The sequence below is a fragment of the Rhamphochromis sp. 'chilingali' genome (assembly GCF_963969265.1).
Source record: "Rhamphochromis sp. 'chilingali' genome assembly, chromosome: 11".
Classification (NCBI taxonomy): Eukaryota; Metazoa; Chordata; class Actinopteri; order Cichliformes; family Cichlidae; genus Rhamphochromis; species Rhamphochromis sp. 'chilingali'.
This window is the reverse complement of record NC_137938.1, coordinates 38,907,588-38,922,587: the sequence shown is the minus strand read 5'-3', so window position 1 is coordinate 38,922,587 and position 15,000 is coordinate 38,907,588. Positions and strand designations below refer to the sequence as shown.

Here is a 15,000-nt window from a genome sequence, read left to right as displayed (position 1 = left end):
GCTGCGATCAGGCCCTGGAGCATCAGCATCTTGTAGTAGTTAAACATGTCGCCATCAGGCCCGCCCATCACCTGACAGACGAGGCTCGGGGTTAAAAACAACCTGACATATCACACCAAGGGCTCAAACCTCCCACTGAAGCCTCCCTCAGCCCTCCTCCTCTAACAGGAAGCCCCGCCCCCTGGCTGTACTCACGTCCACAAACTCCGCGGTTAGCTTGAAGGCGGACGTCTCAAAGCCGAGGTTTCTGGGCGAGCTGGACAGGATGAAGCCGAAGTCGATGTGGATGATGTGGCCTTCGGCGTCCAGCAGGATGTTCCCGTTGTGCCTGTGAGAAGGGAGGAGCACATTTAGCGCGGCGCTTGGACAGCGTACACAGGCGCGAAGATGTCACAGACTCACCTGTCTTTGACCTGCAGCAGGTAGCAGATGAGGCTGTAGCCGGCGCAGCTCTGCACGAAGTTCCTCTGCGCCGTGAGAAAGGCCTCGGTGGTGGGCGCGCCGTGCTCCTGCAGGAAGTAGTCGAGCAGCGACAGCTGACTCTGCTTCTTCACCTGGTGCAGTGACACGGCGTTCACCACGGGCTCGATCATGCCGCTGTCCGCCGACAGCACCAGGATCTTATACGGCTTGATCCACAGCGGCACGCGCTCCTGCTCCCAGATCGACTGCACGCGCCGTCCGCGGCGCCGTCACATGACACAGAGAGGAGATGATGAGAAGAAGAAGGGTGGAGGGACAGGTGTGAGGTCGTGTGATGAGGTGGTGTTACCTGCAGCTGCCGCAGCACCTGGAAAGCGAGCAGCTCCTGCCGCAGGTCGTCTCCACACTTTACAATGACAGACAGGAGCCTCCAGGTGGGCAGGTGTCCGTACGGAGAGCCCTCCCTGATCCTCCTGTAGGAGACGCACGGGGAGTCATCGTCACCAACACCATCTCCAGAGCACACTGCACGCGCTCAGTAAACCTTAGGACGCACCCACCTGACTTTCTCCTCCCACGGCTCCTTCAACGCCACCGCCGACGGGTCCTCAGGGTCCCGTTTGAAGGTGGTGGGGGCCTGGGCGAGCTGCTCTGAGAGACGCCGCCTGAAACACACAGCATCATTCCTGCAGCTGTACTAACTCGGTGCGCTGCGTCTGAGTCAGGTAAACTGAGGGAAACATATTTCTGTACGTGTGAGTACCGTGTGTACTCTGACCTGATGTCTCCGGCGGCGATGAACACGGGCTCTTTGCTCTCCAGGCTGGTGATGCTGTCCACCGAGAACTGGCTGATGTTATCACAGCTGTTGGTGTGAGTCTCCGGGAGCTGCAGGGGGAGGAGCATGAAGAGTGGGTGTGTGGGTGGGGGGGGGACAGAAGGAGGAGTGGTCAGTGTCTCCACGAGGAAACTGCTCTGCAGACTGAGCTGCTAACCTTCGAGTACTGGGATCAACAACAACAACAACAACAATCTTTATTTATAGAGCACATTTAAAAGCCAAGGGCATGCCAAAGTGCTTTACATAAAAGAATAAAAGAATAAAACAATTAACATTATAACATCAGAGTCATATAAGTGTGGAATTATGTTCACAGGTAAAAACCACTAATAAGAGTAAACTATAGCACATAGCTATAGCAAAGTAAAGCTGTACCATCAAACACAGTGATAGAGAACATAGACAACGCAAGACAAACAGAAAAATTAATAGAATAACTCACTGCAAACAAGGCCAGGATTTAACTGGTAGAAAAAGCAAGTTCAAACAGATATGTTTTAAGCCGTGATTTAAAAGATTGAATGGAGTCAGACGCCCGGATGCCGATCGGGAGATTGTTCCACAGCTCAGGTGCAGCTAGAGCAAACGCTCGATCACCTCTAGACTTCAAGCGAGATCTGGGCTGAACCAACAATGACTGTGAGGAAGATCTTAAAGCCCTCGCAGGAGCATATGAGTTTAAGAGTTCCTTAAGATAGCTTGGTCCTGTGTTATTAGTAATTTTAAAAGTAAGCAACAGAATTTTAAATTGAATACGAAATTTCACAGGCAACCAGTGCAGATCAGCAAGGACGGGAGTGATGTGAGCAAACTTCTTAGTTTTAGTTAGAATGCGTGCAGCGGCATTCTGGACTGTCTGTAATCTATGTAGAAGGGTAGAGTGGAGACCAAAATAAAGTGAATTACAATAATCTAGCCTTGACGTTACAAAGGCATGGATGAGCTTTTCCAGGTCATTGTGCGGGATGTAGTGTTTGGCCTTAGAAATAAGGCGAAGTTGGTAAAAACTGGATCTGATGACAGCAGACACTTGTTTATCAAGTTTAAATGGGCTGTCAAATAAGACACCCAGATTCCTAACAGTGTCAGAGAAAGAGCTGCGGCTGAACAAGACGACGGCGAGAGCTTCCGCATGCCGCCCCAGAAAGGTGACGGCCATCTTTATTACCGTTGTGTGTGGCGTGCAGCAGCGTGCTCTGACTCGTGTTTTTCACTGATCATTAATGAAGCTGTGACATGACAGCGTCTGAGGTCAAAGGTCAAATAACAGGTAACGGTGCCATCACACAGACCTCACCTCCGTCTGCGTCGCAGCATGTTCTGGAACCACCTCACTACCGGGCTATGACATCACATGCTCACCTCCACCTGCAGCTCTCCGATGTCGTCCACGGACCACGCCTCGTCGTCGTTGTCATAGTTCGGAACGACCGAGAAGCTGCCGGCTCGCTGTTCCGGCGTCATGCCGCAGTCTGGCAGGTTCTCCACAGAACGCGTGCTCCTGATCCGGTTCTCTGGGATCCGAATGGGAACGCTGGACGTCTCAAAGTTCTCACACTCCAGAACCTCCACATAGATCAGGTACGGCGCCTGAGGGGAGGATATAGGTCACATGACTGATGAGGTCATGGGTAACAGGACGTTATCTGACAGGCGTTTCACCTGGGCTGCCGCCGGCGGTCAGCCTTCCGCGGGCGGCGCTGTGAACTCTCACCTTGTCTTTAGAGTTGAGCACCACGGCCTGAGTGTGCGGCACTCGCACCACGTGGTGGTCGAAGGCGGAGGTCGGCAGCCATACGCGGGCCGGCAGCTTGTGGTTGAGCAGCGACAGCTCGGAGATCAAACGCTGCGTCTTCTGCTCTTTGGTGGGCAGCGTGGCGAGACGCTTCCCGATGCCCATCAGAGACTTGATGAACTCCCTCTGAGGGGCCAGGCGCACCGGCTGCAGGCGAGACACACACAGTCAGAGGGCGAGGGGGAGGGGCTTACGGCTCTGCCTGTCACAGCAGACCAACTCAGAGCGAGAGAGAGAGAGGTGAAGGTTTGATGTTTGTGTGTCAGGTTCAGATAAAGCGAGCGAGCTCAAACATGAAGGCCGAGGTCACAATCACCTGACCCCGCCTCAAGTGTTCAGTCTGCTCGCTGAAGTGAACAGTCTCGTTTTTAGGGCACTTTTGTTTTAACGGAGACACAAAATTGACCAACAAAACCCAGAAAAACACAAAAGTTACAAACTGATCCTTATAACCAGCCCGCCTCCCACAGATCACAGTGGGTCACATGATCGCAGCCTGAAGGGGACACGAGACCATCGGTGGGAGGAGCCTGTCAATGATCTGAAGGCAGCTGAAAGCTTCTAAACCCAAACCCAAAGAGCATGACCCAGTAAAGACCGACCCCACCGTCAGGCACGGCGGGGGAAAATCTGAGCCGACAGATGGGACCACACACGGGAAAACCTGAGCACGGCTGAAGAAAGGTCCCAAAACAAAGCAGGGGCTAAGAAAGAAGCACATCAGGGTCACGCGGAGTCCGAGCTGCCAACCTCCGCCCTGCAGGAACTCTGTAGAGGGAGCTGAAGCTCCTACAGAGTTTCTGCAGAGAGGAGCCCAGAATCCTCCGGAGATATGAGCCAGCTGACCAAGGCGTTCTCCACCGAGGACGGATGCGTGCTTTTACGTTCTGTCTCTCCGTTAACATCAAAGTTTCACAAAAGTCTCAGACTGTTCACATCTGTGAGCAAACCTTTTCTGTATCCAAGTATCAGTGTATCCGAGTACTGGCAGTGAGTGGAGACAAACCTGACACACAAACGATGGAATCACGAGGACGATCAGATCCCGATTGGAGTACAGCCCGAGTCCGCAGACGTGACGCTCACGTGTCATTGCTTGAGCACACGTCTGTGACTGAACCAGAACCAGAATAGGAGCCCACACACTTCATTTCCCACAATGCACCTGGAGCTCAGAACAGGAAGCAGCTGAACTTACGGGACGGGAATCGAACTCCAGACTGTCGGAGCTGGAGCTGCAGTCCTGAGGGTCAGAGGACGGGAGGTCAGAGTCATGTACAGGTGTGCTCGCTCTAAGCTCACCTGTCCTGGAGGTTTAACCTTCAGCGGCCTGATGCGTTCAGAAATCGGCGCTGCCTGGGCCCGTGACGAGCCTTTATCACTTTACACGCACGAGCTACAACCTGAGCTCAGCTGGTGTTAAACGCCTGTGGCTGCCTCACCGTTACAGTAAAAGTGGGCGGAGACAGCATCCGTACCGCCACTGGTGTCTAACAGACCGCACCCTGAGTCGCCCTGGTGCGTCACCTCATCTCTTAAACTGAATGTTCACCATGTGCAGACACACTGCAGGCTGCCATGTTTCCACGGAGTAACCTCCCTCATCATCCTTGTCATCACAAAGCACTGCGAGGCGTCTGTGGTTCTGTTCTTATATAAATAAAGCTGAATTGAACTGATCGGATGTTTGTTTGTTTGGATGATTCCAGATGTTTCACATCAATTGGCTCCAGGTCCTCGGCCACATGGAGCCCCGGTCTCTAATCTGCTCATTGATTGGCCAGTGATGGAGTGCTTCCTGTTTGTTGAAACCTCCTAGGACCTGGGTCCACATCTGTGGACATTTTGGGTTGTCTAGACCACAATGCTACATTTTGCTCTCGGAGGGTAAAAAGATCATTCTTTGTTTCTACATTTGTCGGGTCCCAATCAGCTCAAATAGCAAAGAGGGATTAAAAATGCACGCCATGAGAGACTTTGGGTCATAGGAGGTTAAGAGCTGAAATTTGTTTGAACAAATGAACTCTGACCTGCAGATACCTCCCACAGGGCACGATCACCTGACTCGTTTCACTTCAAAACCTGATCAAAAACCCGGTAAAAGCCGGTTGATAGATAAAGAACCACCAGCTGCGGCGAGTGATCGGCAGCCAGGGTGTTCTGGGAAAACTCCCTTGGTGGGTTAACTGCACCCTCCAAGGGCGGGCTGTTACCTCGTCTTGGCTGGTTTCCACCTTCGGATTGCTCGCCGTCCTCTTCAGGTTGCTGCTCAGGCTGATGCTGACCGTGGCGTCCGACTTGGAGCGTTGATGCGTCCTCTTTGTGGGCGATAGGCTGTGATCTCCTCCCAGGGGCCCGGGGCTGACGGTGGGCGGCGCCGCGGGACAGAACGGCGTCAGGGCGAGGGGGTCCCTGCGGACCCGTGGCCCGGCGGGCTTCAGTTCGTCGGACAGGATGAGCTTCCTCAGCTTGGTTCCCCGGGAGTGGCGCTGCGTGGAAATGTGCATGTCGGACGAGTAAGCGCCGAGCAACCAGGCACACTGCAGGCTGAAGGAGATGCTCTGCCTGCAACGATGCACCTGCAGGACACAGGAAGCAGTCAGCTGATCGACCTTTAACCCCTGCTCTGATTGCGTGTTCAGACAAAACGGCAAGTTTCACCTCGGAGTTCAGATTTAAAGATTTACTTTTCTGGTCTGTCTGCCTAGAGCGAATCACACGGCAGCACTCGGCACCACCTCCGTTTCTGACTACAGGTGATCAGCTGTAACGATTGGGTAGCACTTTAACAATTTCCTGCCTTCATGGACATGGTCCCGCCTCCTTCCACGGGTGAAATGCCATGTTTGGTCTGAACACGCTGCGTGGTTTCCTCCATGCAGGAATACAGAATCTATCGACAGCATTGATAACGTGAGTGATCAGTAACGTGAGGTACAGGTGCCGTTCAGGTTCTGGTCCACAGTCAGAGCGTCACCTGGCCATCGGCGCAGAGGCTGAACGCCTCCATGCTGTGGGGCGCCTCAGGTCTACCAGAACTGACACGAAAACAAGTCATCTCACGTAACCCTAATGTACAGTAATCTAAGGTACGGTAATCTAAGGTACGGTAATCTAAGGTACGGTAATCGAATGTACAGTAATCTAAAGTACAGTAATCTAAAGTACAGTAATCAAATGTACGGTAATCTAAAGTACGGTAATCTAAGGTACAGTAATCTAATGTACGGTAATCAAATGTACGGTAATCTAAGGTACAGTAATCTAATGTACGGTAATCTAATGTACGGTAATCTAATGTACGGTAATCTAAGGTACAGTAATCAAAGGTACGGTAATCTAAGGTACAGTAATCTAATGTACAGTAATCTAATGTACGGTAATCTAATGTACAGTAATCTAATGTACGGTAATCTAAGGTACAGTAATCTAAGGTACAGTAATCTAATGTACAGTAATCTAAGGTACAGTAATCTAATGTACGGTAATCTAAGGTACAGTAATCTAATGTACGGTAATCTAATGTACAGTAATCTAAGGTACAGTAATCTAATGTACAGTAATCTAATGTACGGTAATCTAAGGTACAGTAATCTAATGTACGGTAATCTAATGTACAGTAATCTAAGGTACAGTAATCTAATGTACGGTAATCTAATGTACGGTAATCTGATGTACGGTAATCTAAATGGTAAATGGTAAATGGCCTGTATTTATATAGCGCTTTACATATCCAGTCATCCACACATTCACACACATCACATTCACACACTGGTGATGGCAGCTACATTGTAGCCACAGCCACCCTGGGGCGCACTGACAGAGGCGAGGCTGCCGGACACTGGCGCCACCGGGCCCTCTGACCACCACCAGTAGGCAACGGGTGAAGTGTCTTGCCCAAGGACACAACGACCGAGACTGTCCGAGCCGGGGCTCGAACCGGCAACCTTCCGATTACAAGACGAACTCCCAACTCTTGAGCCACGATCGCCCCAAGGGGTACAGTAATCAAATGTACGGTAATCTAAAGTACGGTAATCTAAGGTACAGTAATCTAATGTACAGTAATCTAAGGTACAGTAATCTAAGGTACAGCACTCAGTCTGTCCCGCAGTTTCGATGCTCACTGCACTCGGAGCACTGGCAGCTCTGAGTTTAGGACAAGATTTGGTTAACGCTACACCCCACCTGGTGGTCACCTGACTCAGTAGGAGACGCTCAGAGAAGCTTAGAAACCAAACGACACCGTTACCATCCACCAACAAACGCCCCGTAACGCCTGGCCACACCCACCACATAGGGTTTGATGGCGTCACCGACGTCCTCGTCCATGTGGATGTACATGTTGAGCAGCTGCGGCAGGTAGAAGTCGACCTCCTCGTGCGGGAAGCTGAACAGGCGGTTACCGATGTAGGCCTGCACGCCAGGCTCCTTAGAGTTGTGCAGGTAGGAGATCGCCATGGAGACGTCAAACAGCTTGGACTCGAACAGGCGCAGCAGCCACGACTGTTTGGAGGGGTTGTGTCTCTGCCGCCGCCGCGCGCTCTTGACTGAGCCTGGCGCCGGGCCCTCTGGGTCGGACGGCGGCGCATCTGGTCCCTCCTCGCTCTGTGATAAGGTGCTGTCGGAATCCACCTGACGCAGCTTCACCTTCTGCAGCACTTCCTGACACGCCCGCTGGGCTACCTCGGCATCAATCACCAGGCTGAGCTCAGCCACTCCCTCGTTGATCACGCCCAGGGGAGGGGTAGTAGCCTGTGGGGGGCCGCAGGAAGAGGACGGCGTGGAGGGAAGAGACAGCGAGGGCGAGGAGGAGATGGAGGGCGAGGGGCTGTTCTGATCCGAGTGGGCGGGGGAAAGATCCAGCTCAGCATCCTCCATCATGGCTGCCAGTTAGCTCCACCCTCTGGCACTGAAAGACAGAGAGGTCAAAGGTCAGGCTGTGTGTTGTCAGTTTAGCTGATTGGTCAATGAGTCAGCGGCGAGGGGGGGTTGTGTGGCGAGCTAGGCACCGGTCACAGGAATGACGGCATGTTCACAACCATCAGACAACATCATCAACTGATCAATCTGCTGATCGATCATGCATTACGAAACAGGAAGTGCTAATTTGCAGATCTTTGCTTTTCAGCGTCAGAGTAAAACAGATCCCAATCAGGATCAATCAATCACTGCTCTGCTGCTCAACAAAGACATAACAAACCTTCCTCTGAGCAGGAGGAACTATTTTCTGTCTACGTCTACACTCGCCGACCACAGGAAGCGTGCAGCTCGCTCACGTCACAGCCGAGGAGAGAGACTGTCTGAAACAGTTACAGGTGAGAGCGCACCTGAGCAAGTCTCTGAGCTTCAGCCATATCAAATAATCAGTTATTGATCAGAGAGACTGCCCTCTATAAAACAAGCTCAGTCACACAGCAGGTGTGATGCTGGGGTGGGTGTGGTTTGTGTCCCTGATCCCTGGGAGGTGCGCTCCTCACATCATCAATAAATCTGGCCAGGCATTCACATGAGGGGCGAAGTCTGCACGTGATCAATCATTAACAGGTGATTTACAGAGAAGAAATAATAAAAAAGCGGAGTGAGTCACCAGGACAGGTGTGTGTGTTGTAAGTTTGACAACCCCTGTCCGCTCAGTTTGATAACCACGCCCCTGTGACTGATGACGTCAGGGGCCTGATAGGGGCAACCTGAGTGCGTTGAACTGGTTTCAAGTCAGGTGAGACACCTTCAAAACACCCACACGTTTATCTTTGTAGCCCCACCTCAGACCACTTGAGCTGTACAGGCGTGACCTCCCGGGGTCAGAGGTCATCGGGACCAGAAATCAGCTGTTAGCCTGGCATTAAACTAACAGGCCATTTGATGGCTGACCGTCAGCTGTCCCAGTGACCCTATTCTAGCTCTGAGGCCGCTGTTCCCCATATTTGCTTTGGTCCTCTAGTCAGCTGACCGTCACCAGGCCGTTAGTCAGCTGACCGAGCGGCTCTATTAGCTGCAGCCTATTAGCCTAGCTTAGCTTAGCATTAGCAGGCCAACTGTTGCTGCCTGCGCGCAGTCCCCTTTTAAAGCTCCGTGCTAAGCTAACATTAGTAGCGGTGCGGGGACAGGTGAGCCCAGCCGGTGTGCTAACATGTCCAGGTGTTCCCAGGTAAGCTCTTCTTACCTGGTGATGGCTCAGTGCGCGTGAAATTATGTTTTAAGTCCAGCTCGGGTCCATTGATAGAGTCCGGCCATCGTCTCAGCCGCTGCTTCTCTTCTTCCTCTGCGCTCCTCGGTTCTCTCACCGTGTCTGAGCAGCGCCCCCTGAGGCGGTGAACGGCCATTGCAGCGCCTCAAACCATCACAGAAATCCCCCCAGCAGGGTCATTTCAACACAGGGCCGATTTTAGCCCATTTTTGGGGGTGCTTAAGCACCTTAAGCATTTTGGGGGTGCTTATTCATTTTGGGGGTGCTTAAGCACCCCCAAAATGAATCAAAGCACCCCCAAAGATTTTTTTTTTTTTGACAATATTTGCTGTTTGTGTGACACACTACTAAAAATATAAAAAGCATACAGTACTGTACTTGTTTGAGACGTTACATTTTAACAACAAAAATATAGATAAAATGGTTTGTTCCAGCTCTCCCCTGCTCTGGCTCTAGCGCCGTTGCTGCCAGAGCGATGGTGGCTGAGACGCAGCGGAGCGGAGGCGTAAGTGCCTGGCTTAAAACAGGACATATTAGCTGCATTTAACCTTCAGTTACTCTTTATATAGTTGGTAGGAGTCAGAACATGTTTCTTTTTAGCTGAAAAACATTACACCAGGTAACCTGCAGTGTTGGAAATGTGTTTTTCGGCGATGTTTGCTGCCCTACAATCCGTCCTGCTCTGTAGTAAAATCAGCAACATTTGACCGTCCTGTTGCTCCCATTGAAATGTATACAGCCTGTTTAAAACCTAAAACTTAAAATTGTCTGTAGCCTGCTGTTGTTACCACTGTCCTGTTTGAAATGGATACTAACTGACTGGATGCCCATTAACCTTATAACTCCTGTTGTGTGTGTGTGTGTGTGTGTGTGTGTGTGTGTGTGTGTGTGTGTGTGTGTGTGTGTGTGTGTGTGTGTGTGTGTGTGTGCGTGCGTGCGTGCGTGCAGACAGCCAGGTTCATAATGGATATAAGGAAGTCTTTTTTCAAAAAAAAGAGCCACATTCAGGTAAAAGTGTAAAATCAAATGATCCCTCAATCAAGAATAATGTTGGATCAGTGTTTCAATATTTATATCTTTTATTAGATGTTCGTGTGGTTTGGTTATTTGCCTTTTGGTTTAAAGTACACTGAGAGAGGACTTTTTCATTAGTGATCTTAAAAGTATTTTTTTCATATTAATGTAATTTTTCATCTAATTGAATCTATTTGTGTTCAATTGTCAGTCCAAAGAGGGAACGTGAGGAGAAAGTACAAGGTCAGGAAGAACCAGGTAAGCAAACAGACAGGGAGCAGTGACAGGCAGAAACTGTGAAACTGACAAAGAGAAAAAACCTGATTTTACTCACAGTCTGGAAGTTGTGTCCTCCCTGTATTAAAGCTGCTAAACAGAATCTGCTAAACAAACTGGGCTGAAACACTTTGAGCCTCTTTAACAACATCCCAACATAACATTATCATTGATCGGGGAGATTGAAATTCATGATATATTTTTATGTGGTTCAGCCACAGCTCTGCTAAAACCTCAGCCAGTAACAGGTCGGCCAACGTTTGGACCGTCCAGTTGTCTGTATGACTGCTGCAGTACGTGCATCACATGTGCTCACTATCAGAAAGAGCCAAACAGCCCTGGTGGAGCGAGGAGCTGTAAAGAGAAGCAGATGCTCTGTTTCTAAAAGTGTTTTAAGCTTGTTTCAAAGATTCTGTACAGCAGCTTTAAATGTTTTCCAAAAGCACACACACACTTATCAGTGTTTCTCACACTTGTTACAGTGTGGACCACCTGATAAAAGGTCAAGCTGTCCCAAGCACCACTATGAAAGCATGAAAGTCATAATTCTTACAACACAAAATTAGTCTTATTAAATTAGTAAAATTAGTATCTGCAGTAAAGATTTTTTCATACATTTTATTCATTCTACCACAGGCAAAGTTGCCTCTATTTTTATAGTTTTTATTAATATTTTGTAATAATTTATTCTGTTTTGGGAGTGTTTTTTATGTGTCTGTATTATATTACACACACACTTTAAAAGTGAATCTCTGTCCAAAAAATGCACTCAGTTTACTTCTTACTCACTATGAGCATCATTCATTATTCTCCCAGTAATTCAGGTTAGCATATATATTTTTCTATTCCAATCCATTCTTCTTTAGCAGCATTTAAATAACCTTTATCAGATTTGATGGTTTTGTTACAGACTTTTCAAAAAAGTGTTTTTCTTTTCTTTCACAAATGTGGGATTAAATTGTGTTCAAATGTACAAAACAGTGATGTCATGTTTTGTGACGAGGACCCAGGCACAGAGAGACTTGATGAATTTAAGAATCTTATGATTTAATAAAGAAATTTGCAGACTTGCACAGAGATGGTAAAATTATGATGACTGATAATGGAGACGAAGACAACAGACGATGAGGACAGGGAGGAACAGGGGTTTAAATGCACCAAGGAGACATTCAGAGAGAACTCGGGACAACGTTTAAGGATGCAGGGACTGACAGAGACGGGGTTTATCTTGCCTGGCTGGGCAGCTCTGATCCTAGAATCGCCCCTGTTTCAACATGTAACTGACGTCAAAGACTCCGCCTCCTCCGCTCTGTTAAAAAATTTAAACACCACCTGGGTCTGGGTGCAGTTCCCCCCTCCAGGGGCGGGGGTACCTAGACCCGGTTCGTAGAGTACGCTTGGGGAGTGTGATCGTGTGTACAGCGTCTCTTTATGTCTGTCTCCACGTTGGTTGAGTGTGGAGTAAGTGCACATGAGAGCATGAGGGTGGGAATGGATGTTTGTATCTGTGTGTGCCTGTATGTCTGTGTCTATATGTCAGGTTGGGTGTCAGGCGCCACCTCTCTGGGGACATCTCAGGCCCTCCAAGGTTTGGAGGCCTATCTCCCCCCACCACCACTTCCCCTGCCAGTGGCGGACTCCCTCAGACATCGGTGCGTTGGTGGTTCTTTGTGTCCGGGGATGGGCGTCCAGGTACACACCGGCTCACTCCTTGGCGGCTGCTGAGTGAGCCCTCATCTGGGACTCTCCTCAGCTCTTTCTGGGACAGTGGCGCGGCTGCCCCTCTGTTGGTCTTCCTTGGTCTCTTGTGTTCTGGGGGCCTCTGGATGTCTGGAGTTTTGATCTCCTCCATACCTGCTTCAAGCCCTGGAGGATGGGGCTGTGGCCCCCCCACACCCTCTAGCAGATCATTACATGAAGGAACCTTTTAAAAACAAGCGCGTCCATGCTCACAGGTGTACACACGGGTGATCACACCCACAAACTACACCCTTTTTGGCTCCTACCTCAAAGCACACTGTGTTCTGTTGATCTTATGTGCTGCACAATAATGTTTAATATTTAGTATTTACTGTCATATTCCCATATATCATTGTGATGTTGTTTATTCTATTACTCTTGTTCTCTTCTGCTTGTTTTCTTTTTTCTTTCTCAGCAGGTGATCCAGGTGATTGATATATGCATTTTTTTTTCTCTGCTCATTCTGTTGGTTTTTGTCTTTTGCCCTTCTGCCCCGTCCCTCTTCTCAGCTGTTTCTCTTTCCCTCTTTCTTTCTCCCCTTCTTTCCCCCAGTCAAGTCTGTCCCGTATTCAGTAAGTGAAAATAAAATAAACAATAAAAGGTGAATCAAATGGACCATTACGGCAAGGCTGGGACGGTCCAGTTGGTAAAGTAAATCCGTTGGGCATCTTTCTTTGCCTTTAGACAATAATTCTGATGCAAAAGAGCCAAACGGGACAGGCAAAAAAAAAAAAAAATTTAAATTATTATTCAGAGAGCTTCAAATGTTTTCATGAACATCACACAGCAGCACAAAGCTGTTTCATCTCCGCTCAGATGAAAAGGTGTGAGCCTCGATGTTTCGCAGTCCCCGTCTCTTCTTCCAGTCCTCAGCTCCTCAGGCTCACCTGAAGATTCTCAGGTGAACTCGTTTTGCACTCAGCCATTCACTGCAGTGAAGTTAAACCCGTACACTGCTGTGTGTGTGTGTGTGTGTGTGCGTGCAAAGGAGTGCTTAAAGGTTACAGTGGTGCTGAGGTCCAGTTGGCCCTACCAGCGCCCCCCACTGGCCATAGGGTGTACAATCAATCTATTTCACCGAGTGTTCTGGCGTCTCACAGGTGATCAGAGTGTCAGCTCTCATATTTATCAGCAGTTTATCACAGAGAGGAGAAACTAAAAGTTTACAGCAGCTGCTGGTGCTCAGATGAGACGATCAATTGACAGACAGATAATCTGCAAACAGCAAAGCAAAGCTGAGACAGAAAAACAAGCCGCAGCATCTTTGTGATAAAGTTTTAATTTCAGCTGGCGTGTGAACATTAAAGAACATTTTACAGACGTCATTGATTCAACAAGAAAAGCCTTTGATCTGATTTTTGTTTACTGAGTTGAATTTTCTCTCAGACAGGAGAAGAGCAGGTGAGTTTAACCTGGTAGTGGAGCCTCTAGTGGCTGAAAGGAGCATTACAAAAACAAGCTGCTGTGATCCAGCTCTTCTTCAACACGCGATAATGATAATAATGATAATAATAATAATGTATACTTTATTGGTACCTTGCTCAGGGGTACCTCAGAGCTATCCCTGCTGGTGTTTGTGCGCATACCTCGACTGACACTGTTTGATCGATCAGTTGATTGAATCACTGATCTGATTCATGAGGTAGGAATAGAGCGAGCGGGAAAAGGCGGATGTTGTGAAGATGAAGTCTGTAAAACTCTGGGAGTTTCCCCTGAGCCGGAACGATTTAAGGAGCATTCTGCATTTTCCGTCCTGCTGGCTTTCAACAGCGTGAGCAGAGCGCTGTACCTGCAGGGAGGACGTGAGGGTGGCGCTTCACCTGAATTTGGAAGTTCAAAGTTGACCTGAAACACATGGCAGTGTGGAATAAAGCGTAATGGCCCTTTAACCTGCTCTTCCCAGGCTGGATGGAGACTCAGTGAGGAAGCTTTGGAATAATGAACAAAACATGGACACATCTGCTGAGGCTCAATTCCTCCAAAGAAGGACTCATCCAGGCTGGAGAAACTGATCAGGAGGGCTAGCTCTGTGGTCGGCATGAAGCTGGACACTCTGGTGACAGTGGCAGAGAAAAGGACATTAAAGAAACTGATGGACATTATGAACAATGCTGGGCATCCTCTGCACACGGCCATAAACAATCAGAAGAGTCTGTTCAGTGACAGGTTGCTTCTCCCAAAGACAAGAACTAACAGACTTAAAAACTCCTTTGTCCCACACGCCATCAGACTGTTTAACTCCTCTCTGGAGGGGAGAGGGAGGGGAAACAGGAGGACAAAGGAGGGGGGAACAACTAAGCTGTAGTGCCTCTTCACCTCACTGTACAATACCTTTTGTGCAATACTTTTGTAAATAGTCAACGGTGCAATAGACTCAATACTTGAAATGTGCAATTCACTTGTATTTTTATTTTTATTCCTATTTATTCTATTTATCCCCTTCGTATATTTTATTTATATTGTCTCTGTATTTATATATATGTGTGTGTGTATAACTCTGTAACTTCTGTCGGTGCTGTGCTTTTTTGGAAATCGAATTTCCCAGAGGAACCCACCCGAGGGATTAATAAAGTTCTATCTTATCTTATCTTATCTTATGTTTTTTTTCCTGCGGCCGATGTGATGGACAACAAAGTTATTCTAATGCGTGATGGTGACACCAGAAGTTACATGGAGATCAGACTCCTGCCTGAGCTGTTCTCAAATGTGTTTGGACTCTGA

At 48.8% G+C, this 15,000-nt stretch overlaps 2 protein-coding genes across 6 annotated transcripts in view; both read right to left on the bottom strand.

Moving 5' to 3' along the window:
* The window catches only part of pi4kb (phosphatidylinositol 4-kinase, catalytic, beta), a 10,143-nt gene extending 789 nt beyond the window's left edge, over positions 1-9,354 (bottom strand). For 2 of the 3 annotated variants that reach the window (XM_080896061.1, XM_080896063.1), the window contains exons 1-12: positions 9,226-9,354; positions 7,353-7,971; positions 5,273-5,638; positions 4,258-4,302; positions 2,979-3,206; positions 2,627-2,854; positions 1,202-1,311; positions 984-1,088; positions 773-896; positions 403-668; positions 196-328; positions 1-71 (exon numbers count right to left, since the gene is read on the bottom strand). The exon at positions 1-71 is cut by the window's left edge. In XM_080896061.1, coding sequence (XP_080752187.1) covers positions 1-71; positions 196-328; positions 403-668; positions 773-896; positions 984-1,088; positions 1,202-1,311; positions 2,627-2,854; positions 2,979-3,206; positions 4,258-4,302; positions 5,273-5,638; positions 7,353-7,943 — 2,267 coding nt within the window. In that variant the 5' untranslated portion in view covers positions 7,944-7,971; positions 9,226-9,354. The remainder of the gene's footprint in view (positions 72-195; positions 329-402; positions 669-772; positions 897-983; positions 1,089-1,201; positions 1,312-2,626; positions 2,855-2,978; positions 3,207-4,257; positions 4,303-5,272; positions 5,639-7,352; positions 7,972-9,225) is intronic. The other variant, XM_080896062.1, reaches the window with a different exon arrangement.
* Positions 9,355-13,539: 4,185 nt separating this feature from the next.
* selenbp1 (selenium binding protein 1) overlaps positions 13,540-15,000 on the bottom strand; it is an 11,622-nt gene continuing 10,161 nt past the window's right edge. For all 3 annotated transcript variants that reach the window (XM_080896064.1, XM_080896065.1, XM_080896066.1), the window contains one exon: positions 13,540-15,000. This exon is cut by the window's right edge and continues 183 nt beyond it. The gene's annotated coding sequence lies outside the window, so the exon portion shown is untranslated.